This window comes from Mycteria americana, chromosome 22, assembly GCF_035582795.1.
Source record: "Mycteria americana isolate JAX WOST 10 ecotype Jacksonville Zoo and Gardens chromosome 22, USCA_MyAme_1.0, whole genome shotgun sequence".
NCBI lineage: Eukaryota > Metazoa > Chordata > Aves > Ciconiiformes > Ciconiidae > Mycteria > Mycteria americana.
In genome coordinates, this window is record NC_134386.1 from 2,422,192 (window position 1) to 2,448,145 (window position 25,954).

Here is a 25,954-nt window from a genome sequence, read left to right on the forward strand (position 1 = left end):
CCCCGCGCTCCACCGGGTCCCTGCGTGCGTGCACGTCCCTGCGCGTGTGTGCACCGGCTGCCTGCGTGCACCCACCCACGCATGTGGGTGCTGAGCTCCGTGGAGGCTGGGTGCCCAGGAGCGGGATGCCCGGGGAGAGTGCCCGGGGGGGGTCTGCAGTGGGTGCCACGGGGCTGCGCCGTCTGGGTCGCCCTGGCCTTGGGGGAGCCCCGGGGGTGGCTGCGGGGCCTCAGACGGGGAAAGCCGAAGCGCCTGGATCCTCCCCCGAGGTTTTGGGGGTGCTGCCCCCGGCCCTGCACCCAGACAGCCCCGGGGGGGGGGGGGGGTGGTGACGCTGGGTTGATGCTAAACCCCCTGTGGGGTGCAGCCGGGGGTGCTGGTGGGAGCCGGGGGGGGGGACCCCAAGCCTGCCAGGGCTGGCGCGGTGGGGACGATGCCAGGTGGGTCAGGGACCAGGGTGGCCCTGGGTGCTCACAGCCCCATGGGGGGGTGGGGGGGGTGTCACAACCCCAAGCACCCCCTGGGTGAGCAAACCTGGGGACTGGCACCCAGTATGGGGCTCCTCAGCCCAGACTGGGACCTCCATCACCCCCAGCACGGGGTCCCAAATCCCCACGTCCGCAGCCGGAGGGCACGGCCGCCGTCGCTCCCACAGCCCTGTGGCCACGAAAGCAAATTGGGGGGACACAGTCCTGTCCCTGTCCCCAAGCCATGCCATCAGGGGGACGAGGGTGCAGCCCCGTGCTAGCCATCGTGCCCCCGGGGACGCAGCGGTAGCTGCGTCCCCGGGGGCACGATGGCTAGCACGGGGCTGTCCTCCTGGTCCCCGGGGACAAGCTGAAGGCAGGGCACTTGCCTGCCTGGCAGAGATATCTGCTGGGATTATCGCGACGGGCTTCCCCTGCCCGCAGTGCGTGCCAGGTCGCGGTGTGCCCTAAGGGAACGTTTCTCACCGGGAGCAGGAATTACTGTCGGGACTCGACCTCTGCGACGTGGCGATGGAGCTGACGGCTCGGTGTAGTTTTTAAATAGGGCTTTTAATTAGTCGTAATGTAATCTCCCTGCCTATCTGTGCCCGACCGGCCCGGCTGTCAGTCACCGCGTGGGGAAACCTGCCTGGCACGGCGGTGGGGAGCACTCGGCATCGCACGCTGAGGATGGGGCACGTGGCTGCACCGGGGATGGGGACACGTGTGGCTGCACCGGGGATGGGGACATGCGGCTGCACCGGGGATGGGACACGGAGGCACCAGGGATGGGACACATGGATGTACCAGGGACAGGGACATGCGGCTGCACCGGGCATGGGACACTGGGCTGCACCGGGGATGGGACACTGGGCTGCACCGGGGATGGGGACATGTGGCTGCACTGGGGATGGGACACATGGACGCACCAGGGACAGGGACATGCAGCTGCACCGGAGATGGGACACATGGATGCACTAGGGATGGGACACATGGATGCACCAGGGATGGGACACTGGGCTGCAACGGGGATGGGGACATGTGGCTGCACTGGGGATGGGACACATGGACGCACCAGGGACAGGGACATGCAGCTGCACCGGAGATGGGACACATGGATGCACGAGGGTCAGGGACATGCAGCTGCACCAGGGATGGGACACTGGGCTGCACCAATGATGGCACACTGGGCTGCACCGGGCATGGGGACATGCGGCTGCGCTGGGGATGCGGACACGTGGCTGCACTAGGGATGGGACACATGGACACACCACGGACAGGGACATACGGCTGCACCAGGGATGGGACACGTGGCTGCACTGAGGACAGGGACATGCAGCTGCACTGGGAATGGGGACACACAGTGGCTCTGGGAACAGGGACACATGGCTGCACCAAGGACGGGACACGCAGCTCCAGCAGGGACGGGACACCAGGCTGCAACAGGGACAGGGACACACGGCCCCACTGGGGACAGGAACACAGCACTGCACCGGGGTTGGGGACACATGGCTGCCATGGGGGACAGGGCCACACAGCCACACCAGGGACAGGGGCCACTCGGTTGTGCCACCGCTGCCTCCCCCCGGTGCAGGGCTGTGCCGGGACCCCCTTGGGGTTGGGGCTGATGGGGGGCACCCAGACACCCCCCCAGCCCACGGGGCCCCACGCCAGCCCGTCCCCATCCCCAGTGGCCCCACGGGGCTCGGAGGAGGTGGGGACCGGTGCGGGAGCAGCTCTGCTCCCGGCAGGACCGAAGGGGCGGGAGGCAGCGCCGGGCGGACGCCAGGCTCCCGGGCAGCGGTGACGGCACTGTCCCCCCTCGCTCGCTGCGCCCGGGGAACAGCCTCCTCAAAACCACTTTCTAATTCTTTGCAGAAACCATTAGGAACGGCTAACGACCTCGGCCGGGCGCGGGGACGGGCCGGCGGCTGCGGAGGTGCCGTAATTGCCATAATTGAGCGTGGGCCTGGGCGCGCTTCCCGCGCCGGGTCGCATCCCGCTGGCATAGGGCACGGGGTGGGTGGCGGGGGGCTTGGGGACGGGGACCATGGGGGACAGCGTGCCCTCACCCCATGTCACAGCTCCAGGTCGTCTGTGTCCTCCCGGGGCAGCCCGGGGAGGGGTCCCTGCCACCCTGCAGGGGTCCCTGCCACGCTGCGTGGACCTGTGTCCCCGTGTCCTCGTGACCCTGTGTTCCTGTGTCCCCATGTCCCCATCCCAGCCTCGCTGTGCCAGCCTGTGTGTCCCTGTCCCTGCCTCGCTGTGTGCACCTACGCCCCTGTCCCAACCTCACTGCATGTACCTGTGTCCCTTTGTCCCCCTGTGTCCCCATGTCCCCATCCCAGCCATGCTGTGCCAACCCATGCCCCTGTCCCCTGCCTCGCTGCATAGACCCTTGTCCCTGTGTCCCTGTGTCCCCCTGTGTCCCCATCCCAGCCATGCTGTGCCCACCCGTGTCCCCGTCCCCTGCCTTGCTGCATAGACCCTTGTCCCTGTGTCCCCATGTCCCCCTGTGTCCCCATGTCCCCATTCCAGCCATGCTGTGCCAACCCATGTCCTCGTCCCCTGCCTCGCTGCATAGACCCTTGTCCCCATGTCCCTGTGTCCCCGTCCCAGCCTTGCTGTGCTAACCTGTGTGTCCCCGTCCCCTGCCTCGCTGCACAGACCCTCGTCCCTCTGCCAGCCTCACTGCACAAGCCTGCGTCCCCGTCCCCACGCCGCTGGCACAGAGGTGGTCTGGCCAGCGCTGCGGGGATGGCCCTTTCCCAGGGACGATGACAGTGATCGTGCCCGCGTTCGCGTCCGCGCCGGGCTCACAGCCGAGAGCCGGCGTCACTGCCCGCCTGGGGAAACTGAGGCAGGGAGCGGCAGGCTGGGACTTGCCCCGGCAGTCGGGGCGGGAGCGCCGGGAGCAGAGCCGAGGCCACGCAGGCGCCCGGCCAGGCGGTGGCCCTTGGGCACTGCTGCCTCCCGCCAACCGCCGACTGCCCGGGGTCCCTCTGCGGGGCCGGCCCCGCTCCCCTCCTTCGCCCCGGCACGGTTGGGGTGCAGCCCGCTGCGGGCTGAGCCCACGGGGACCCCCGCACCGGGGTCCCCCTCCGCGGAGGGCAGCGATGCCGGACAGGGACCCCAGGGCGTCCCCCTGAAGTGTTGGGCTGCGGGGTCCCGCTCCCGGGGTGCAGGGTCAGAAATGGGGTACGGGGCAGGCAGCACCACGGCGTAGCCGTGTCCCGCACGTGCGCGTCCCCGTGCCCCTGGCACGTTGGAGGACGACGCCGGCGCGGCGTTGGGAGCGTCGGTGGCTGCGGTGCCTCCCGCGGCGTTTATGAGCTTGGCCGGAGCCGGGTCCTGGGGGTGGCCGTGGGTGGCCCCCACCCAGGGGACCCCGCCGGGCACCCAGCCCCAACCCTCCCCTTCCACCTGCCGCACCAGGGCCGGGTCCCCGCCTGCCTTCGCCCCACGGCAGGACGAGGACCCAGGCGCGCGGGCTGCTCTGCCCACCCGAGCACGGGCACCGGCACCCCGAGCTGCACCACCGGGACCCCCGCATGAAGCCGGGGCGGATTGGGGGGGGGCCGGGGGCCGAGGCGGGGGTCGGAGGCGCCGGTGCCAGGCGGTGAGTAAGCAGGAGCATGAGGAGGGGAGGTAATTAAAAGGGAGGCACTCGCCACAGCAAGTTCCCACAAATGAAGGCCCCGGGGCCATAGACACTGCACAACAAAGCACCGAGCAATTATTTGGCTCCAGTGGGAGGTGCTGGTCCCGTGGGGGCTGGAGCCAGCTGGGCACCCCCGGGGCCGGGCAGGCCTGGCACGGGGTCGGGAGCCACCGGGGAACCCCCCCCGCCCCCCCTCCCCAAGCCGGTCATGGGGGTGGCTGGTGGCCCCTCGGCTGTGGGGCTGCCGTGGGGCGGGTGGTCCTGGAGCTGGGAGTGGGGGGAGTTTTGGGGTGGGGGGAGTTTTGGGGTGGGGGGAGTTTTGGGGTGGGGGGAGTTTTGGGGTGGGGCACCCCGACCCCTGCAAGGGGACTGGGCACCCCAATGCTCTCCAAGCACCCTGACCCCTGCGAGGGCACTGGGGACCCCGACCCCCTCTGGGCCCCCCAGCCCCTGCAGGGAGGCAGGACACCCCAAACCCCCGGGCACCCCCACCCCGGGGGAGATGGGGTCCTTCGGGAGCAGCGGGGCTGGGTGCCAGCAGGCTTGGGGTCTCCCCGGTTTTCTCCCTCACCGACTGCCCCCACCCCGGGGGTGCAGGGCCTGGCGGGTGGGGGGCCGGGGCTGCCCCAGACGCCGCCCCCGTTGGGCAGCCCTGAGGGGACGGTGGTGGGCGCCAGGCCAAGCCGCGGGGTGGGGTGCTGGGGGGGCGGGGGGGGGCTCACCCGGAGCCTCAGGTTCCCCGCCTGTGGCGGGGGGGTGAGGCCCGGCCTGGGCTCAACCACGGGGCCCCGCAAGGCCCTGCCCGCCCCCCCGCCCCGGGCTTGGGGGGGCTGCCGGGGGGGGACGGGGACCGGCGGCACCCCCGGCCCCACGGGCGCGGGGCCCCCCGGTGGCACGGCGGGGGAGGGAGGGTCTCGGCCCGGGGCACCCGCACGGGGCCGGGGGGTCCCAACAGCGGCCGGGCCGGGGGGACGGGACCGGGACCCCCCCGGGGATCCCCGGGACTCCCCGCCCCCGCGGGGACCCCGCTGCCGTCATCGGGCTTCAACGTTTCGGATTCACGCCCCCCCCCCCCCAATCGCGCAGCCAATCACAAGCGGAGTTCGGCCGCCTCGCGTCTCCCATTGTCTTCTCTGCATGTCAATCAAGATGGCCGCGACCAACCGAGAGGCGGACTTTGGGTGGTTTCCGCCCACGAGGAAGTCCGCCCTCCCCGCCTCGAAGGCTTGTCAATCAATCAACGGATGGCGACAGGCTGGGCTTGTTCCCATTAGCCAGCTGTGCTGTCGATCAGAGATCTGCCCTCCCATTGGGCCCCTGCTTCCGTCCGTCACCCCGGAGGCCCGCGCCCATTGGTGGAGCTGTCACTCCATCACGGGTCCTATTGCTCGGCGGAGCTGCCCATCAAGCGGCTATCCGCGGCGGATTGGCCGACGATAACGCATCTCGCCGTCGGTTGGCCAGAACGCCGGCAAGCCGGGTGGAGATTGGTCAAGAGGCCGCCGAGGGGGCGGGTCACCCAGGGCGGTGCCCGGGCGGCCCCGGAGGAGGAAGATGGCGCCGTGAGGGGGTCGGAGCCGCCGCCGCCGCCGCCGCTCCGGCCGGTCTGTGCGGGCCCGCGGCGGGGGCGGGCGCGCTGGGGCGGGGGGCGGTGGCGCGGGGGGCGGCAGCGCCAGTGGCGCCGGGCCCGGAAGGGGCGTGCGGCCTCCCAGGCCCGCCCTCCCCGAGCGCCGGGCGGGCGGGCGGCGCTTCCGGGGCCGGGGCCCGGTCGGGGGCGGGCCCGCCACCTCGGCCCGCCTCCCCGGGGACCGCCGCCGCCGCCGAGAGGGGCCGGGCGGGGCGGCCCCGCGGTCGGGGGGGGGCCGGGCCGTGTGCGGGGGGTGCCCCGGTACGTGGCGGCGGGGGCCCGGGGGTGCCCGGGCGGTGGTAGGGGTCCCCCCGGGGCCGCCCCGCGCTCCGAGGGGTGCCCGGCTCGGGGGGCGGAGGTGTGTCCGTGCGGGGCGACCCTGCCGGGGGTGCCCGGGCTGCTGCGAGGGTCCTTGGGGATGGGGGTGCCCGTGCCGGGGTTGCCCGGGGAGCGGGCGCAGGGGGTTGCCCGGGTGTGGGAGCCCCCACGCGTGGGGGCGTGGAGGGGGCGCGTTGCCCAGCGGGGTGGGGTGCTGTGGGGGGGATCTGTGTGGGAAGCTGCCCCAGTTTTTGGGGGAGGGATGCGTGGGGCTGGGGGGAGCTGGAGGGGTGGGGTGCTGCTGGGTGCTTGGGGGGGGCTGTGTGGGGAAGGGGGTTCCAGCCCCGTCCTCTTCTGGCCCCTGGGGTGTGCAGAGGGATGCGGGCTCGTTCCCCTCGGGCACTGGCCGTACGGGGGGGGGGCGGGCTGCAGGGCAGAGCTGGGGGAGCCGTCCCGGGGCTGTGGGGGTGCAGCAGGGCAATGAGGACCAAGGCGGTCATCTCCGGTCCCTGGGGATGTGTAGTGCAACAGGATCGTGGCCGCTCAGGGAGCCACAGATTGATGCTGCTGGAAGTTTCCAGCGGGGCCTCTCATCGCTCTGGGGAAGCCGCCGCTCGAGGGTGCCCCGCGATCCGCTTGCTCCCACGCCTCAAAACCTCTCCTTCCTTGTATGTGCAGAGCGAGGAGCTGCTCCCTCTTCCCCGAGGCCGGTCCTTCCGCCTGTGCATCCTTGGCAGCGCGGCCGTCCTGGCTCGCTTTATTTTAGCTGCTTCTCCTCTTCCTCCTCCTTAAACGCAGCCAAAGCGCCAGGGAATTTCCCCCCAGCATAGGGAAAGAGAAAACAAACTCTGATGTTGGCAAGTGGCTGTAACGCCTGCGCTGTCACAGGCGTGTCGGAGTCAGACCAGGAGGTAAAACAACAACAACAGAAATCCTGGCGAGTTTATTCTAAGACATGGCTTGATTTCCTGCTGTTAATATGTAAATATGCAGGTGTTTGAGCTCCTTTCTGCCCGACTTTGCTTATGGCCCTGACAAACAAATGGGGCTGCTACCATTGGCGTGGTTTTTTCCCCCCTATGACTGTGCTTAGCTTCATAATCCCGAGCGTTTTTTTGCAGTCGCCGCGGTCTTTCATGGATTTTAGGGGACTCTGATTCACCTTCACGCTCAAGGTGCTAATTAAAACCGCAGTAACTCGGATCAGGTGTGTCAATTGGCTTAAACCCAGTGCTGAAAGTTGGGATTGTGTTCACCCCCCTCGCCCCCCACAAAAGATCCATCGGGGATCTTGGGGAGTGTTTTGGGGGAGCAGAGACTCCTCTGCATCTCAAATACCTGAACTGATGGCTTGTGCCCTGTCTGTAAGTTGGCGTGGTATTTCCTCTCTCACAGGGGGGGCCGTGAGAAGGTGACAAGGATATCGTGGTGATAGGGCTTGAAATCGTGGTCTAAAATATACAAAACTTTTCCGTATCCCCCAAAAGGGATTTTTGTAGCTGCGTAGAAGCGCCTGCGCTGCTCGAGCTGCAGGACGGGGCATTGGTTGTGGCTGTGAGGACTGGCAGGTACCTTCTCGTCAGCGTTTGCCTCTGTCGCAGGCTCCTGTGCTGAGCTGGAAGCCGTAGATCCTGCGGAAGACGGCCTGGCAGCTCCCCGAGGAGAAGGGCTTGTCTTGGTTAGGAAGGAAAAAACCATCTCTCCCCTTTATATCTCTTGTAGAATATTGAAGATAATGGCACAGTTTCCAAAGTAAATAAATTCTTGTGAGAAGCGAAAGAGCCACCTCTGAGCAAACCTACCAATCGTGCGGTCCAGCTGGCTGCTAGCAGGCGTTTCCTCCGGCTGGACATGGGGTCTCATGGCCTGGCGCGGTTGGTAAGTTTTCTCTTCCTACAGCTCCATCGCTCGAGTCTTGTGGACTTTTTTTCCGTGTGCCACGAGCTCACGGCAGGCTCTGAGAGCTCCTCGAAGCGCCGTCAGGCAGATGTCAGGGTATCTGGACAGTTGGTCGGGACACGAGGTGCTTGGTCTGTGTGTCCTGGGGCAGGAATGAGTCCTGGTTGTGCTCGTTTGAGGAACGTAATAGAGGAAACGGTTCTTGAGCCAGAAATCACTGAGTTTTTGGTTGCTTTGTCCTTTTACAGGGGTGAAGGCAGGTAAGGGGTGAGGAGGCTGTTGTTTCCAGTCTGTAGGGAGATGGTTTCCATACAAAACTGCACTTGTGACAAGCAGAGGAAGAGGAGGTGTCCAGAGAAAAATGAATTCTATGAATCAGTGCTCTTTAATTGCCTTAAGGGAGAGTCCTCTTCCGCTTGAGGCTTGGCTGGGGGTTTACAGAAGGGCAAACTGGACCTGGAACTGCTCAGCAAGTTCTTCGTGGGGCGTGAATAAGTGTGTAACGCAGAGCGGGCGATGGTTTCATGGTGCACGTCTGTGAGAGGGTGCTGGAGGGGAGCTCCTGCCTCTCGGAAGGGTCCGTATCCCCCAGGGCAGATCCAGAAATGTTCCCCACAGGCAGTGACAGTCCCGCTCCCAGTTCTGTCCTGGGCAAACACACGGAGAGTGAAGCCATGTGCTTTGGTACCCGCTTGGTTTCACCGTGCTGTAAATAGGTTTATATCACGTTACACCCTCAGGATGTGAAACTGTCACTGCTGGACTCGGACGTAAATTGTACAAGTGAGAAACTCACGGAGGGATTACACCGCAACTGCAGCGACACAGGGCTTCTCCCCCAGTCATTATCCTTATTTATTTGTTCGGGCTAATGGGATCTCTCCTGGTATGTGTCTCTCTTTCTGGCCAGCTCAGCATTGCTCTTATTTGTAGTCAGGGCTGTTAATCCTCAGCAGTGCCCTAATTCTGCTGAAAGGGAGGGTGCAGCCATTGAACTCGGGCAGCCATACAAGCTCCCGGCTTTCTGGGAAGAAAGCGTCCTTTTATCGCAGGCCAGCTCACTGGGTGCGAGCATCTGATGCTTTCGTCTCCGGGAGGTTGCCACAGCGAGCGGCAGCGAGTGGCTGCAAGGGAATGGATGCCCTTTGCTAAGGAACGGGGCGAATAATTTCCATGCGATGCTATCCCAGGCGCCTGGGACTCTGACCTGACTCTTCCTGGGGATTTATGCGCTCGGTCGCAGCAGGGCTGTGAAAGAGCCTCCGCGGTGCCTCAAAGAGGAGCCGTGGAGCCTGTGCTGGCGAGGGGCAAGCTGCCCGCCTTTGGGAAGCAGGCTCCTTGGAGACTTGGCCCAGGGCCCGATCTCTCGGTTTCTTAGTGGCTTTCTTTTTGGCAAAAGGCTTCTTGTTCCCAGGGAGGAGGCGTCTGTCTCGGTCCATGCTGTGCAGGACAGCCGAGGGGTGCAGGGGCAGCTGAGGGCCCTCACCTCTAGTTTTACGGGAGCGTTGACTGCCTCTCAATTACCTAGAGGACTTTTCTTCCAGCCTTAAGCTGTATTAAGATGTGATGACTGGCCCTTGCATTGGGCAGCAACGCGTACACCTCCTGCGCCGTCCCTGCTAGCTGACAGTTTCAAAACGAAAGAACCTCCTCACTTTCCCAATGCAGATGTGCCTTTTGCCCGGGGCTCCTGCAGCCACATGCTGGCAGTGGATGCTGCTTCAAGCAAGGTCGAGTTTGCCCTTTCTGAGGTTGGGTGCTGGCCCTGTCACCCTCAGCCAGCCTGGGCTGATGCCTCTTGCCTCCGTTGCGAGTGATGCTGCCGAGCTTTTGCCACGCTGGGCTGTGGGGTGCGGAGTTTGCTCCCTTTGGAACAAAACCCACACCTAGTTTTCCCCATCCATGTAGTCCCTTGTCCAACCCTGCCTCTCCCACAGCTCCCCAGGCAGGAGCACGGGGTCATTACACAGCAGCTCTGCCTCTGCCAGATCTTCGCTCGGAGCCAGAGACCAGCGCTCTGCCACAGTCCTGGGATGCCGGTCTTGCCCGGTCCCTGTGAGCAGCAAAAAGCCGCTCACTATGCTTAGACAACAGTTAATTTTTGGCTGGTATGATGTGTTATAAGCCATCCAGGACTTCATATCTTCGTCGTCCTACTCGTCCTCTGCCAGCACTTCCCATCGCTCCTGCTGTCCCAGCATCTCTGTAAATACCACAGCGCTGGCTTCCCATCGGCTCGCCTGCGCCAGGGCTGCGTTTCGGAGACGCCCTGAATAAACCCCAAGCATCCATACTCCTCAGATGGCCGTAATTCCTCATTTGAAGTCAGGACATTGTCAGCAGCAATAATAAAGAGTGTTCGAGCTCAGACAAGTTCTCCCTGGCACCTTGTCTAGGCAAATATTATCAAGCTATTGAGCCGTACAGCGACTGCTGGATGGGGGCGACTGGGGAATTTGCCAAAGGAAATGTCGAGGATGAAATGTCTTTCTAGTCCAGAACAAAAGATTTAGCAAACTGTGAGGATTTAGGAGTCTCTTTCCCTGGCTTCGCCCTATTAAACCTTTAAAAAGAAACTGTTGTAGCTGCCGCAGTGGCAAGAAGAGCCTCAGCCTCAGCGTTACTGCTCTGCAGTGTTCGGGGCGGCAGGAGTGATGGGCATCGGAGATTACCAACTCCCAAGGAAAGTGTTGAGAGAGGAAGGCAGCAAAGCCGTGGGAGCAGTGAATCGCCCCCATCCTCGCAGGTGCCCCTCGGGGCGGCCCTGCCTCGTCCCACGCTCCCACCGTGCCGTCGGAGGAGCCACGGTCGCTCGCCCTGCGCCCTCCCTGCCCGCCTGTGCCTGCCGAGGCCCTCGAGCGACCGGCTCCTCTGCCGTGACTTCGCCTTTCTCCTCTCCCCGGCGTGCAGATCCCATTGAAGCTGTAGGCTCCGTGGCCCTGGCTCCGGCGGGCTGCTCCTCTCCTTCGTGTGCTGCCTGCTGCTGCTCTCTCCTCCCCGTTCGCCGACGGCTTTTCTCAGCCTCCCGAGGTCCCACTGCCAGCCAGCGCCAGCAGCTTTTTTTATTTCCCGAAGTGACTTTTTAATTACATAACGACTCACAAACACTCGACACCGACAACATACCAAAAATAATTGAAACAATGTTTTTCCAGCCTTGAAAAACACGATTCTGTACCAAAACTCTGTCCTTTGAGATTCCCAAAGTTAGAAAAACAAGCGGCAGGAAGGCGGTGTGAGCTGGGAACCGGGAGGCCGTCGGCTAGCTGGGCATGCCTGCCTCCGCTTTGAAGCAAGGGGCTCCGCAGGGCAGCGGTGGTCTCTCAGCCTGGGGGGTGGCCGTGGCTTGGGTCAACGCTGTGCTGGGATGCAGGCAAATGAGTGAGGGCTGCAGCCGGTTGCCCACCGTATTTCTCATTTCCGTTTGTTGGCGAGCAAAGGAAAGTGCGGGGAGAGGGTGATGAGATGATGAGATTTCTCTAGTCCCTTTGTAACCCCCCTCTGAAGGCATGTGGGTGAGGTGTGACGTTTTGGGCCGTGCAGGGAGACACCGGGAGAGTCCCTCGGGCACTGGGGCCTTGGGCTGGGTGCACCGAGGAGCTGTGGTCTCGGCTTTTGCTGCTGGTCTTACTCCTCCATCTCTCTGCTTCCTCCTCGCAGATCAAGAGACAGCATGGCTGCAACTGCTGCCGTCAGCCCCAGTGAATACCTGCAGCCGGCCGCCTCCACTGCCCAGGTGAGTACAGGGGCATCGGCGGGCTCCCGGCTCCCCGCTGGGGCAGAGGGACGTGTTCTGGGGTGCAGGACAGCAAACACGGCTTCCTTCGGCCCCTCCTGCCTCTGCCGCAGCCGGCGTTGCCACGTCAGGAGGAGGGCTGCTTGCAGGACGGGCTGGGGAGCCGTGCTCTGGACTTGTTCCCAGCCCCAACGCCAACTCTCCTGGAGTGTTGTTTCTCCTCCCCGCGCTGTGTTTTCCTTAAGGACCTCTCGGGTCGTGTTCGCAGCTGATATCGCAAGGTGGTCTTGGAATTAAAACTGCGTGAAACACTCCAGGGTGTGTGTAATGGGTGTAAATACCAGCAGACTTGCAGGGTATTTGCAGCTTTATAGAAGCTGTAAGAACATAGGCGCACGATTAAAAGGCAGTCGCCATCCTGATGGCTAAAAGTAGTGTGACTAGGGTGAGCTAAAGGCACACGTGGTACGGGTAATTAAGCAGTTCCCTTAATAAGGGGTGTCTCATTGGCATGGAGTGGATTGCTTTCAATAGCGTGTACCCTTCCTTCACTGACTTGATCTTCAGATGTTTGGCACAAGCCCCTGTCTCTAACTTACCCGTCTCCTTCCTGGCTCCCCAGGACTCCCAGCCGTCTCCTCTTGCCCTCCTCGCAGCGACATGTAGCAAAATCGGTCCCCCCGCAGTGGAAGCCGCCGTGACACCTCCTGCCCCTCCTCAGCCAACACCTCGCAAACTCGTCCCCATCAAACCTGCTCCGCTCCCTCTGGGCTCCGGTAAGAACAGCTTTGGGATTCTGTCGTCGAAAGGGAACCTCTTCCAGATCCAGGGCTCTCAGGTCGGCACCTCCTACCCTGGGGGGCAGCTGGTTTTTGCCATTCAGAACCCAACTGTCATCAACAAGGGCACCCGCTCGTCCGCCAACATCCAGTACCAGGCAGTGCCTCAGATCCAGGCCGCGGGGGGCCAGACCATCCAGGTCCAGCCCAACCTCACCAACCAGATCCAGATTATTCCGGGCACGAATCAAGCCATCCTCACCCCTTCCTCTTCCTCTCACAAGCCGGTGCCCATCAAACCGGCTCCGGCGCAGAAGGGTGGAGCTTCACCGGTGCAGGGCACAAGCAACGTGGTCAAGTTAGCTGGCGGCAGCAACGTGACTCTCACCCTGCCCGTGAACAACCTGGTGAACGCCGCTGAGCCGGGCGCGCAGGCTCAGATCCTTGCAGAGAGCCCCTTGAAGCCCAGCAAAAAGACTCGAAAGAAAGCCATGTCGCCCGCCCAGCCTGCCACTGTGGCTGTGGCTGAGCAGGTGGAGACGGTGTTAATAGAGACCACGGCGGAGAACATCATCCAGGCGGGCAACAACCTGCTCATCGTGCAGAGCCCAGGCTCCAGCCAGCCGGCCGTGGTGCAGCAGGTCCAGGTGGTGCAGCCCAAGCAGGAGTCGCAGGTGGTGCAGATCCCGCAGCAGGCCCTGCGTGTGGTCCAGGCCGCCTCCGCCACGCTCCCCACCGTCCCCCAAAAATCCTCCCAGAACTTCCAGATCCAGACGACGGAACCCACTCCTACCCAGGTACCACCTCCTGTATCCTCCTGCAAGGTCCCTCTGCCCTGTTTCTCCTCCGAGCTCTTACCCAGCCTTTAAAAAGCTGAAGGGTTTTGTGAGCCACCAAACATCCTCAACTTGGCATCCAGTTTAGGCATCGCTTGCGTGGATTCTCTGGTGTCTAAGAAGGGTTGGGAGCACAGCTGTTCCCTCCGCAGGGCTTTATTAAGTCTCTCTTGCTGGCCACCTGCTTGTACAGGACCTGTAGGAGCACAGTGTCCTTGAAACCTCTGCTGTGCCACCAGCTTGGGTTGGGATGAGCCAGCCTGCTCTCAAGTTCTTGGGAGACAGAGGGAGGTGGAGGAGTGGGGTTCACAGCCTGTAGGACCGTGTCTTTAGTGTTGCCTTTGCAAACCAGGCTGCAAGGCCAAAGCAGCCCTTTGCTGCCGTGCAAGGCCAGGACCTTCTTCGGGAGGCCCACAAAGGGTCTTCAGATGCTCGGGCAACTTCTCCTGCTCTTTGGCACGTCACAGGCCCAGATCCCAGCACTCCCCGGATTCCTGGGGAGGGTGACCATTGTGGTGGCGGGGGATCTGCCCGGTGACAATAGCTGGTCTCATTCCTCTTCTCTCCTCCCATCAGGTCTACTTTAAAACACCGTCGGGTGAGCTGCAGACAGTGCTGCTCCAGGAAGCCCCAGCCATGACGGTGGCTCCATCTGGGACCTCTTGCAGCAGCCCCGTGTCCCGCAGCTCCGGCACGGGAGGCAGCAGCAAGAAACCAGCCGCGCGCAAGGAACGCACTCTGCCAAAGATCGCCCCCGCCGGAGGCATCATCAGCTTGAATGCAGCTCAGCTGGCGGCCGCGGCGCAGGCCATGCAGACCATCAACATCAACGGCGTCCAAGTGCAGGGCGTGCCTGTCACCATCACCAACACCGGAGGTGGGCTGCGCCCTGCTCTGCGACGGGGCGGGAGGGACAGCAGGACGTAGGCAGCTCCCCAATCCGGAAGACAGAAAGCCCCCCCCAGCTAGCAGCACGCTTTGCAGCTGGGATGTTACAGCTTTGTAAACAGATCCCTTGTACCCTCAGGCTGAATGTTGTTGACTGTTAAATGTCATCAGCTTCTCTAGCTCCCCGTCGCTTCGGGAGGCCCCCCAGTGTTTCATAGGGTGTCTCTTTGGCGGTTCTGCTGGGTGTTTCCAAGCCCGTCCTGGTAAGCTGTGTCAGGGAGGGCGGTTAGCAGAGACAGCCGCCTGCGGGGTCAGGCTGTGCGGTCGTGCCGAGCTGCAGGACATGTCTGAGCGCAGGGGCTGAGGCTGCCCGAGAGCCCAGACCAGCTCTGTTTGCTCCCGAGCTCTGCGCAGGGAGAAGGCTGAGCTGTGCCCTGGCCCTTGGGGTGAGACGTGTGTCTTCGGGAGAGCTGAGACCCAGCCAGGCTGAGGGACGTGGTGCACCGGGGCTTTCCCTCCTGTGGCACCTCTGGGCCAGCAGCCCCTGCCACAGATAGCGTTGCCAGCTCCCGGTCCCCGGACGCCTCTCCTCGCATCTGCTGGGTGCGATGGCTGCTAGTTTGGGCTTCCAGTAGCCCAATCAGGAGAGGTGCGTTCACACGCACGAGCTCTGTGCTCCTCTAAGCTCTGTAGCGAGGCATCACCGTTCCCTCTGAGTGAACCCAGCCCCTCACCTCTGTGGGACAAGTGTCTTCCTTAAGCTGAAAATAGCCAGACGTGGCCCTGGCCAGTGGCTGGAGCGGTCTGTGAGCCGCAGACAGCCCTGGTGCACGTCTGCCCCGGCATCGCCTGCTCATCTCCCTGCTGCCAGGAGAGACACGTCCCGGCAGCCGCTCTGTCCTCCCCTCCTGCCCGGCAAACCTTCCCCAGCCCAGTCCCAGTGGCGTGGGCTGCCACCAGGGAGCCGAGGGGAGGAAGCTGTGTCTGAGGGAAGTTTATCTGCTTTCTGATCCAGAAAGACCTGCTGCCGTGCGGTGGTTTCTCTCTCAGCAAGAACCGGCAGGAGGCCCGGCTCGGTTTTGCAGTCGGAAGCTGTTCTTTCTTGCTTGACTAAACGATGTCAGCATAAAACACGAGCCAGCGTGGTTTCGTGCTCCGCAGCGGGCCGCCGTCCTCGCTGGGGTTGCTTTTAAGGGGGTTTTTAATTGCTGCTTCGCATGTAAATCTGGGGCCAGCCGTGAGCGTCGGGGAGATGCCACAGGCAGATGTTGCTGCTGTCTGCGCTGCTGCCTGCAACGCGCCGCAAAGCTGGCAGGGGCCTCGCCGCAGCCCCGGCTGCGAGGGGGGCCGGTAGGACCTGCTCACCGCTGCCCGTGCGTGAAATGAATTGAGTCGGGTCTCAGCCCGGGTTCAGTCAGGACGTGCCCGCCTCCGCAACGGCTGCGCATCTCGCAGTGCTGCCGAAGGGCTGCCCCGACCCTCGGCTTCGTGCTTTCCCTCCCCATGGATGTGGCGGCACCTCTGCTCTGCCTGCGCCCCCGATCCCATCCTCCCTCTCTGTAGTCACCCCTTCTTCGCTCTGCCAGCAGATCCCACTCCTCCTCCTCCTCCTCCTCCTTCCCCGCTGCCCCAAAGCAGCGATCCCGCTTGCTGACGCTGACCCCGTCTTCTTCTTTCCAGCCCCCGTCACGGCTGCCGGGTGCTGTGCAAGGCCCAGGCTGCCGCCTCCGTGAGCGCCCGAGCGTGGAGCGGCCCTTAGGGTCCGGGGTAAGTCCCATTTTTTTGGTCAATATATTGCACGTTTTTTCAAAGTTTCTTTTTTGTTTCCTCTTTGGTCATTTCCCCACCCCGAAGGGTCAAACCGAAAACTTTGAAAAACCGCACAGTATATTCAGAAAAAAGGGACTTACCGGCCCCGCTTGGGGACCAGCAGGTGGCGGGGCAGGGGGGCCGTGGCCGTGCTGCATGCGGGGCTGGGGGCTTCGAGACCCGGGGTGTCCCGTCCCGCACACGGGGGGTCTTTCCTCCGGCCAGCCGCCTCCAGAGGGTTTCAGCAGGACCCGCGTGAGGAGCATGGACGGACGCGTTGGGCGCCGGCACGGGGGTGCGGCGCAGCCCCCCAGGAGCGGAGGGGCAGAGCCTGACTCCCCCTTTTCCTCCCCAGGCCAGCAGCAGCTGACTGTGCAGAACGTCTCCGGCAACAACCTGACCATCAGCGGCCTGAGCCCGACCCAGATCCAGCTCCAGATGGAGCAAGCTCTGTCCGGAGAGATTCAGCCGGGAGAGAAGAGGCGGCGGATGGCGTGTACCTGCCCCAACTGCAAGGACGGGGAGAAGAGGTGAGCGCGGAGGGGGAGAGGGGCAGCCCCGCGGGACCGGCACCCGTCTCCAAGGCTAACCGTGGCTTTTCTCGCCAGGCCGGGGGACCCAGGGAAGAAGAAGCACATCTGCCACATCCCCGAGTGCGGGAGGACCTTCCGCAAGACCTCGCTGCTGCGCGCTCACGTGCGCTTGCACACGGGCGAGCGCCCTTTCGTCTGCAACTGGGTCTTCTGCGGGAAGCGCTTCACACGCAGCGACGAGCTGCAGCGGCACGCTCGCACGCACACAGGTCTGCCGCCCCGCGGGGCACGGCTCGGCACCGTGGCGCGGCCCCCTCCTTCCCAGGGTAGCCCCCAAATCGTGGCCCGGCCCGTGCAGGGTCCTGAGCCCCCTTGGAGAGAGCCAAGGGGATGTGCTGAGCCGAGGACTGGGATGATCTTGGGCCACCGCAAGTTGTCCTTGCGATTTGACTGAGTTACTGGGAGGGACCGAAGGGCTTGGGGGGGGGGGGGTCTCTGCTGCCTTTGGGCTCTCCAGGTGATGGTGGTGACAGCGGTGTCATGGGAAGGGGCTGGGGCGGAGCGGCTGCGAAGGGGACCTGTCGCGGGGGTCTCGCTGCCGCCCTGGCACGTCCCCGCTGTCCTCACCGTGGCTGGTTTAGGGAAACAGGGGAACAAAAAGCAGGTCAGCGACGGTGCTGCCGGGGCCGCGGCACGCCGGCTGCCGCCCCCTGACCGCCGCTGCTTTTCCCCGCAGGTGACAAACGATTTGTGTGTGCGCAGTGCCAGAAACGCTTCATGCGGAGCGACCACCTGACGAAGCACTATAAAACCCACCTGGTCACCAAGAACTTGTAGGGCCGGGAGCTGCCCCACGGCTCCCTGGCTGCGCAGACAGACCCTGTGCGAGGGCAAACCGGCCTGCGACGCCGCAGCACTCCAGCGTCCCCGGCCACGGAGAGGAGCCCTCGGGGACGTCCTCCTGCCCTTCCTCTGACGCCGCCTGGGCCCCCGCGCAGAAGCCGCCCTTTCGGAAGGGTGCGAGGGGCCGATCCTCCCTGCGGATCCCCGGGGCCACGGGGTGGCCCGGTGGCAGCCCCCGGAGCCCGGCGAAACGGCTCACGGCCACGCAGGAGCCGGGCACGGAGGGGACTGCGCGCTCCGGTGCGGGCGGGCTGGGAGAGGCTCCACAGCACATTCCTACTTTATATTTAAAGTCTATAAATAGCTATAAATATCTATATAACCCCCTTTGGAAGGTCCCTTTTTTCTATGGAGATCGTTGCCTTACGCTCCCCGCTCCCGATTACAAACACTGTGTATTGTGAGTGCTTTTTTTAATCTTTATTTAATTTCTCTGTAAGATGCTGCCCATCTTCTTGCCCCCCTTTTCTCCTAACGTTTCTTTTCCAATACCGAAGAGGTTTTTTTTCTCTCTGATGATTTCTCTCTCCCCGCTTTTCTGTTTCCAAGTGACGTGGTGTTTCCTTTTGAATTTTGGGACTTCGGCCCCCTTTTCTGCCCCGTGTGCTGCCCGCCATCCCCACTGTGTATAGTGTACATTGTATCATAGATTATATTGCTTTTGTGTTTACTACATGTTTAAAAAACATATGGCTTGTTATTTTTGAGCTTTTAAATTAAACAAATCCACTTTATTTTTTAGTTGTAACTGCCCGAGGTTGTTTTCTGGATTACGTGACAGATCTGTTATACTTTATTAACTGTAACTGGTTGGCCGGTGCGGAGTCAGCCGGGAGCTTTCCTTGCTAAATAAATTTAGTCACCAGAGGCAAATTCAGTGCAGCGTGTGCCGCCCAGGGTCCTTTCTCTCCCAAGCCGGCATGGTGCGAGCCGTGGTGCTGGGCCGGGCACCGCCGTGACCGGGGCTGTGCCGGCTGCGGCCACGGCGGGACGTGCAGCAAGAGCCGACCGCGGCGGTGAAGAGCTGAAGGCGAAATGCCCGGCGTGGCTGCGGGGAGGGCGAGCTGCCGGCCTTCTCGGGCAGAAAGAAAGTGGAGTTTATTTACAGGAATCCCAAACATCGCTGGAAACAAACCTATTTACAGGAAAACAGTCCCGGGCCGGGGCTGGATGCGTGGAGCTGCTGCTGCTGCCTGCGGGAGCAGCTCTTGCCACCGGGGATGGCCACGGGGACCCTGGCACCGGCCGGTGAGACGTACGGCACCGGCATCTCCCTGCTCTGACCGTCCCTTGTCCCTGCCAGCGCCCGCTCCCCGCTGCTGGAGGGAGCAGGACACGTGGCCGTGGGCTCTCCCACCGTGGGGACACGGGGCCGAGCCAGCCGGTCTCTGTCGGGTGAATCCTCCAGCCGCAGCCCTTCCGTAAGCACGAGGGCGTGATCCCACCGTCCCCGACGTGTCCCTCCCCGTCCCCTCTCCCCGTCTGCGGCACCAGAGGGGCTCCGGGCTCGTCCCCCGGCGTGGCCGGAGGGCTGTGGCCGTCCCGTGGGTCTCAGCTCACTCCATCTTCACGACCATCTTCTTGACGGCCCGCCGGGACGTGCCGCACTTGCTGTTGATGACAGCGTTGAAGTTGCAGCCGCGGCCGCACATCTTGGTGACGTACTCTGCGGGAGGGAGGGGGACCCGACCCCATTCACGGGTGGCACCGTGGCCTTTCCTGACCCACCACCGTGGCCGACGTGGCACCAGGAGGGGACGAGGGACCCCGTCCCACCCGCCCCGTTCCCTACCTTTGATGGCGTTGACCACGGCCACGGGCAGGCGGAGGGGCCGCTCCATGGTGGTGTTGTTGTGGGCGATGCGTTGTCCTGTGGCCGAGGACCGGGCCAGCGTCTCCCGCGAGAAGAAGTAATCGAGCAGCCGCCGGGTCATGAGCTTGGGCTTGTCGGTGGAGACCTGCGAGAGGTCGTCCAGCTGCGGGTGGGTGATGTAGACCCCCGAGTTGGGGACCAGCTCCAGTTTGGGTCTCCCGTTCTCCTGCGAAGAGGGGGAGAGCTCTTGTCTGGGTCCTGGATGGAGCCTGGGGACCCCCCTGCTCCGTCCCTGGGGTACCCTGACTCCCTCCAACCCTTGGGGACTCCGTGGGCCACCTCTCCTGTGCCCTGCGGGAACGCCTTTGTCCCCTCTGCTCCAACCACAGCACTGTGCCCAGTGGCACCCCAGGAGCCTTGGTGGGACCCCAGGTCCCTGGTGGCACCCCTGGAGCCTTGGTGGCACCCCAGGAGCTTTGGTGGGACCCCAAGTCCCTGGAGCCTTGGTGGCACCCCACGAGCTTTGGTGGGACCCCAGGAGCCTTGATGGGACCCCAAGTCCCTGGTGGCACCCCAGGAGCCTTGGTGGCACCCCTGGAGCCTTGGTGGGACCCCAGGAGCCTTGGTGGCACCCCTGGAGCCTTGGTGGGACCCCAAGTCCCTGGTGGCACCCCAGGAGCCTTGGTGGGACCCCTGCAGCCTTGGTGGGACCCCAAGTCCCTGGTGGCACCCCAGGAGCCTTGGTGGCACCCCTGGAGCCCCAGCCAGCCCCCCACGCACCTCGATGGGTGATGCCCAGAGCGGGGTGCCATCGGGCAGCGTGTCCCCCCTGCTCTCCTCCCAGAGGCAGGCGGTGTCGGTGAGCACAGCCGGGCTGCCGGCCCCCTCCTCAGTGCCCAGGCAGGGGGGGAAGCCACCGGGCAGCCCTGCCCGCAGCCGCCAGGCCGGGGGGCTCCGCGGGACGTCGGCCGGGGCGCAGCCCTGCTCCCCAGGGCTGGGAGCGGAGAAGGGCTGGAGCCCCCCAACCTGCAGGGACAGAGGGGGTTGGCTGGGCATGGGCGTCCCGCTCGCCCCGGTGCTGCCGGGGGGCCGGGGCCAGGCTGGTCCCCAGCCTCTGCGGGGCGAGGAGCTGCGTGAGTTGGGGACACGGGGGCAGAGCTGTCCCCAGACCCCCACCCCGCAGGGACCAAGACCCACCTGCGTGGTGGCATCGCTCTCCAGCAGCCCCACGAGCCCCTTGAGGAACTGGATGTTGCTGTCACTGACGCCTGCGGGGACACGGGGAAGGCTCAGCCGCGGGACAGACCCTGTCCCCCTCCTCTCCGTCCCCCGCCGCCCCGTCCCTGTCCCCTTCCATCCCTCTGTCCCCATTCACCCTCAGCTGTCCCAGTGCCACCCCACAAACTGGGTCCCCTTCCCAGCCCACGGCAGGAACACCCACCCGTCACCCTGCCGTTACCAATGCAGCCGGTGCCGGAGGCCAGCAGGGTTCCGGTGGCGGCGGCAGCGGTGGCAGCGGTGGCCAAGTGTCCCCCGCAGCCGCCTCCGGAGGAGAGCAGATCGTTCTCCTCCTCCAGGCTGTGGATGTGGCTCCGGAGCTGCTGGTTCTCCAGCTCCAGCTGCCGGATACGGTGGTCACGGTGCAGGACAGCCTCGTCCCGGGCTGCCAGCGCCCGCTGCAGCTCCCCGACCTCCGCCTCCAGCTCCCGCAGCAGCCGGGCGTACAGCCCCGTCACCCTGCCCGCCCGCAGCCCCCAGCCCTCCCCGGCACCCCCCGGCTCCCAGGGGCTCTCGGGTCCCCGCGGGTGGCCGGGGCTGGCCCGGGTGCCCGGGCGCAGCCGGGGTCTCTTCCTGGCCGCGATGTCCTCGGCGAGCGGGAGGGCCCTGGGGATGGGGAGCGAACGGGGTCAGCGTTGGCCCCCGGCGGGTCACAGCCCCTTCCCCGGTTTGGGGACACGGGGGTGCCACCAGCCACGGGGACGTGCCCCTGCCTTGTACCTGCCGTGGCCCGGGCCGGGTGCGGGGGGCTGCGGGGACGCGGGGTCCCGGCCCCCCGGGTGCTCGTCCTCATCCCGGGGTTCGGCCCCGCCGTCGGCCATCGGTGCCAGCGTCAGGGCACGCCGGCCCCCGGGCGCCTCGCCGGGGCCATGGGACCCCCCTCCTGCTCGGAGGGGACCTGGCGGGGGGACGCGGGGTGGCCCCCCGGCACCCCCGTGCCCCCTGCCCACCCCGCACCCACCTCCCCTCGTCCCCGCCGTGTCCCCTCTCTGTCCCCGTTCCCCCTGCTCCCCAGGGCCCTGCCTGTCCCCACTGTCCCCTCCGGGCCCCCGGGCAGCTCCCCCGCCCACCACCCGCCTGGCTGTCCCGGTCCCCAGGTCCCTGCCCCACAGGCTCCTGTCCCCTCAGTCCCGCTCCCCCCCCCCCCGTGTCCCCCAGCCCCACGTCTTGCCCCCACCTTCCCTGTCCCCAACGCCCCCAAACCCCCGTCCCCCATCTCCCAGCCCCTGTCCCTTGTCACCATCCCCCCCACTTTCCCCAGGCCCAAATATCCGGTCCCCACCTTCCCCGTGCCCGGTGTCCCCAAGTCCCTGCCCTCCCCGCCCCCTCTGTCCCCCCAGTGTCCCCCCAGCCCCTGTCCCCCGTCCCCTCGGTGTGTCCCCCGTCCCCTCACCCCTTGTCCCCTGTCCCCCCCGTGCCCCCCGAGCCCCGCCCCTCCCCTCGCCCCCCCAGCCCTGTCCCCGCCCCCGGGGACGCGGTACCTTTAAGGACCCCTCCATGTGCCTGTTTACAGCCCTGACACCACTTCCGGGTCTCCCCGCCCCGCCCCTGCCGCCCCCTCCAATTGGCTGGCAGCGCTCCACACCCCCTCCCCGCGGTGGGTGCGCTTCGCCGCTCCCTATTGGCTGCCGGGGGTGGGAGGCGTGGCCGGGAGTACGCCACGCCCCGGGGGCGGGGCTATGGCGGGGCCGCGGTGGCGGTGGCGGGGGGGGGCGCGGGGTTTGGCCCCGCTCGGCTCCCGTCGGCCGCGGCCGCGATGGACCTGGGGGAGCTGCGGAAGAGCTACCGGGGGGACGCGGAGGTGGGGACGGGGGAACCGGCGGGGGGGGGCCCGGCTCCTGGGGGTGAGCGGGGGCGCGGGGCCCCGCGGCCTGGCTCTGTCCTGGGACCGGGGTGACACCCCCCCCCCCAGGCTGTCCCCAAGGCCCGGGGTGACCCCCCCCCCCCTCCCCGGGCTGGTGGTGAACCTGGGACCGGGGTGACCCCCCCCAGGTTGTCCCCAAGGCCCGGGGTGACCCCTCCTGTGCCAGCTGTTCCCCTGAAACCGAGGTGACCCCCCCCAGGCTGTCCCCAAGGCCCGGGGTGACACCCACCCCCCCCCGGGCTGGTGGTGAACTTGGGACCAGGGTGACCCCCCCCAGGCTGTCCCCAAGGCCCGAGGGACCCCCCCTGTGCTGGTAGTGACTCTGGTACTGGGGTGTCTCCCCCCAGGCTGTCCCTAGGGCCTGGGGTGCCCCCCCCCCACCGTGCTGGTAGTGACCCTGGGACAAGGGTGGCCCCCCCTTATGCTGGTTGTGCCTCTGGAATTGGGGTGACCTCCCCCCCAAGCTGACCCCAAGGCCTGGGGTGACACCCCCCGCCCCTGACTTGCTGCACCCCCAGGGCTGGGGTCACCCCGTCCCTTCTGCTGGCCGTGCCCTTGAGTCCGGTGTGATCTCCACCCCGGCGCCGGCTGTGTCCCCAAAGGCCAGGGTGCCCCCCCCCCCCATCCCTTACAGCATCCCCCATGTCCCCAGGCCTTCGAGGAGCAGCACCTGGCTTCCCGCGACCCCGTCCAGCAGTTCGGGGTCTGGTTCGAGGAGGCCGTGGCGTGCCCGGCCATCGGGGAGGCCAACGCCATGTGCTTGGCCACCTGCACCAGGTGAGGCCGGAGGGGCCGGGGGGGGGACGGCGGGGGTCCCCTGGCCACCGCGGGGTGGGGGGACACGACACGCGTGTCGTCACCTCCCCTCTCCCGCCGCAGGGACGGGAAGCCCTCGGCCCGCATGGTGCTGCTGAAGGGCTTCGGGCAGGATGGCTTCCGCTTCTTCACCAACCACGAGAGCCGTAAGGGGAAGGAGCTGGTGAGGGCTGTGGCCGCGCCGGGGGGCGTTGGGAGGGGGTCCCTGGGGGGACGGCAGCTTTCTAGTCCCTTTGCACCGGGGCTGAGGCTCTCGGAGAAGCGGAGCAGCCCCGGCTTGGGTCGAGGTTCTGCCTGGCACCGCGCGCGGGGGGGTCCCGCTGTGGCAAAGCGCGGGGTTTCTTTGATTTTTAAAGCGGGGAGCGATGCGGGTCTGCTGACAGCTCTCTTGTCTCTCCCCCCCCCCTCCGCGCCCCAGGACGCCAACCCCTTCGCTTCGCTCGTCTTTTACTGGGAGCCCCTCAACCGGCAGGTCAGTTGTGGCCCGCGGGGACGTCGGGGGGGGGGCCCGGGGGGAGCAGAGGGAGCGTGGTCAGGCCCTTGGCACGGTGTCGGGCGGTGGGTGCTCCCTCCCTCAGGGTGGGATGTTGGAGCTCACGCGTTTGGGTGGGGATCACGCTCGGATGGGTCCCAGCCACTGGGGATGAGACAGGACGGGGGGTGCCCACGTTTTGGGGGGGAGAATCGGGGGACAGGGCAGTTCCTCGCTCGGGAGCTGCCGCAGCCCCTTCGGCACCCGTTGGTCAGAGCCCAGCTGACGGTGGCCGGCACAGGTACGGATCGAGGGCTCGGTGAAGCGGCTGCCAGAGGAGGAATCGGAGCGGTACTTCCACTCCCGCCCCAAGAGCAGCCAGATCGGGGCCGTCGTCAGCCGGCAGAGCACCGTCATTCCGGACAGGGAGGTGAGCGGCTGTCCCTTTCCCCCACGGCAGCACCCGGAGGGGCTGGGAGAACCAGGGCTGCCCTACCCGCCCGCGCGTTCACCGCCTTCCCCTTCCCCGCAGTATTTAAGGAAAAAGAACGCGGAGCTGGAGGAGCGATACAGGGAGACGACAGTGCCAAAGCCGGCGTACTGGTGAGCCGCAGGGGCTGCGGGCAGGGCGCTGCCCGCCGGCGGGGCCCCCCCCTAAAGCCCCCTGTTTCTCTGCCAAAGGGGGGGCTACGTCCTGCAGCCAGACGTCGTGGAGTTCTGGCAGGGCCAAACCAACCGCCTGCACGACCGCATCGTCTTCCGACGCCTGCGGGATGGCTCGGCCCCCCTGGGAGACATGACGCACCGCGGAGAGGGTGAATGGGTCTTCGAGCGCTTCTCCCCGTGAGGCCGCCAGCCTCTCCGGCCGTGTTTGCCCCATCGGGAGCGTCACCCGTGCCAAACCTGCCCGCCTGTCCCCGCCATCGTGCCCCAGGGAACGGGGCTGGCCTCGCTCTCCCCTCCCCTGGGAAACTCCTGCTGAGCTCTGGGGGTGCTGGCGGGGGGCTCTGGGCCAGCCCCAGAGACCCCTTTGTCTCCCTTCGCCTCTCCCCGGGGTGGGCGAGAGCTTGCAGGGGGGTCCCAGGGACCATCTGCTTCCCCCCCCCGCCCCCAGCAGGTGGGGAGCGACCGCTGCCGCTGGTGGTTAATTAATCATGTTAATAATTGTGGAGGGCTCAAGAAACACCCCAGCGAACCCCCTGCCCGCGTCCTGCCGCTGCCAACGCTCGTGCCTGGTGTTTTAGCTAGAACCGTGCGACGTGCTCCGTCCGTGCGATAACTTATTGAATTGCGGCTTTAATGTCACCGGTCCGTGCAATACCTTATTTAATTGCAGCTTTAACGTCACCGTTGTGTCACCGGTGTTCGTGGCTGGCCGTGTGTGTGTTGTCACCGGCGCACCCCATCTCCCTGGGGCCGTGGGACCCCAACCCTCAGCCTGCTTTTTTGGGGGGGGTGGGGGGGGTCAGGCTGGCGCCGCTCCCCGTCCCCCCGCAGCCGCCTGGATGAGGTTAGAAAAAATAAAGCCTGATCGGCGCGGAGCCATGCAGTGGGTTTGGGTTAATATTTACCCGCGCGGGGCTGGGCCGTGCTCTCCGGCACACGGAGCTCGGTGCAACCGGGGATGCCGGACCCGGCAGAGGGTGCTGGCAGCCCTCGCTCCCCTGGGCCACGTCCCGGTGAAACCAGGCCCCGATAACCTTCACCCTCCCTGCCTCTGTGTTTGCTCTCCCGGTTGCTGGCTCTTGGGGCGGGATCGTGCACCGGGGCTTTGCCGTGGCTGGGGGACCCCCGGCGGGTTCCCGGCCGTGCCGTGGCTGGGCAAACGGGTGGCAACGGGAGGTGAGGGTGGGGAGGTCACAGCCCCGGGATGGGGGGAGCGGGGTTGGGTGGCCGCAGGGGGGGGGGGTCGCACACCCTGTGCCGCTGTCACAGACTCTCTTGGTGGCCTCGGTCCCTCCCGGCTGCGCTCAACCCTTGGCGAGAGCCGCCATGGTGGGACAGGAGGGGTCGGCGCGGGGGACTGCGTCACCTTAAGGGGACGGCGCAAGGTGGCGGCTTGGTGTCCCAGGATGGGGCTGGGGGCTTCGCTGGGGCCGGGGGTGGCAGCAGCGCGGCCAGGTCTCCCACCCATCCCGGCATTAGGAGCGTGGCGGGAGCCCAGATACCACCATGATGGGCGTATAAATGAGCCGACGGGCACCGGCGGCGTGCTGACGGCTCTCCTCCTCCCCGCTCCCTCCCTTCCCTCTCTG

General features: G+C 65.6%; 3 protein-coding genes across 8 annotated transcripts; 2 read left to right on the forward strand and 1 right to left on the reverse strand.

The window, feature by feature from the left end:
* The first annotated feature begins 5,632 nt into the window (after nucleotides 1–5,632).
* SP2 (Sp2 transcription factor) lies at nucleotides 5,633–18,190 on the forward strand. 6 transcript variants are annotated; one of them, XM_075522726.1, is made up of 9 exons: nucleotides 6,752–6,984; nucleotides 7,195–7,641; nucleotides 7,796–7,951; nucleotides 11,633–11,708; nucleotides 12,331–13,284; nucleotides 13,900–14,200; nucleotides 16,376–16,550; nucleotides 16,629–16,822; nucleotides 17,290–18,190. In XM_075522726.1, the coding sequence occupies exons 4-9, from the start codon at nucleotides 11,646–11,648 to the stop codon at nucleotides 17,388–17,390; spliced, it is 1,788 nt and encodes a 595-aa protein (XP_075378841.1). In that variant the 5' UTR covers nucleotides 6,752–6,984; nucleotides 7,195–7,641; nucleotides 7,796–7,951; nucleotides 11,633–11,645; the 3' UTR covers nucleotides 17,391–18,190. The 6 variants fall into 6 exon arrangements, with proteins under 6 accessions (XP_075378840.1, XP_075378843.1, XP_075378845.1 ...); XM_075522728.1 differs by lacking the exons at nucleotides 6,752–6,984; nucleotides 7,195–7,641 and adding an exon at nucleotides 5,670–5,732; XM_075522727.1 differs by lacking the exon at nucleotides 6,752–6,984 and having other exon boundaries at nucleotides 7,053–7,641.
* A 128-nt stretch (nucleotides 18,191–18,318) lies between these two features.
* LOC142419613 (uncharacterized) lies at nucleotides 18,319–22,100 on the reverse strand. The gene is made up of 7 exons (XM_075522737.1): nucleotides 22,029–22,100; nucleotides 21,268–21,445; nucleotides 20,729–21,153; nucleotides 20,467–20,537; nucleotides 20,050–20,295; nucleotides 19,249–19,495; nucleotides 18,319–19,122 (listed from the first exon to the last, which is right to left on the reverse strand). Exons 2-7 carry the CDS (start codon nucleotides 21,366–21,368, stop codon nucleotides 19,013–19,015), a joined length of 1,200 nt encoding a protein of 399 aa, XP_075378852.1. The 5' UTR covers nucleotides 21,369–21,445; nucleotides 22,029–22,100; the 3' UTR covers nucleotides 18,319–19,012.
* A 118-nt stretch (nucleotides 22,101–22,218) lies between these two features.
* On the forward strand, nucleotides 22,219–25,240 carry PNPO (pyridoxamine 5'-phosphate oxidase). The gene is made up of 7 exons (XM_075522741.1): nucleotides 22,219–22,348; nucleotides 23,064–23,188; nucleotides 23,291–23,390; nucleotides 23,646–23,699; nucleotides 24,001–24,129; nucleotides 24,232–24,302; nucleotides 24,381–25,240. Exons 1-7 carry the CDS (start codon nucleotides 22,304–22,306, stop codon nucleotides 24,544–24,546), a joined length of 690 nt encoding a protein of 229 aa, XP_075378856.1. The 5' UTR covers nucleotides 22,219–22,303; the 3' UTR covers nucleotides 24,547–25,240.
* The last annotated feature ends 714 nt before the right edge of the window (nucleotides 25,241–25,954 follow it).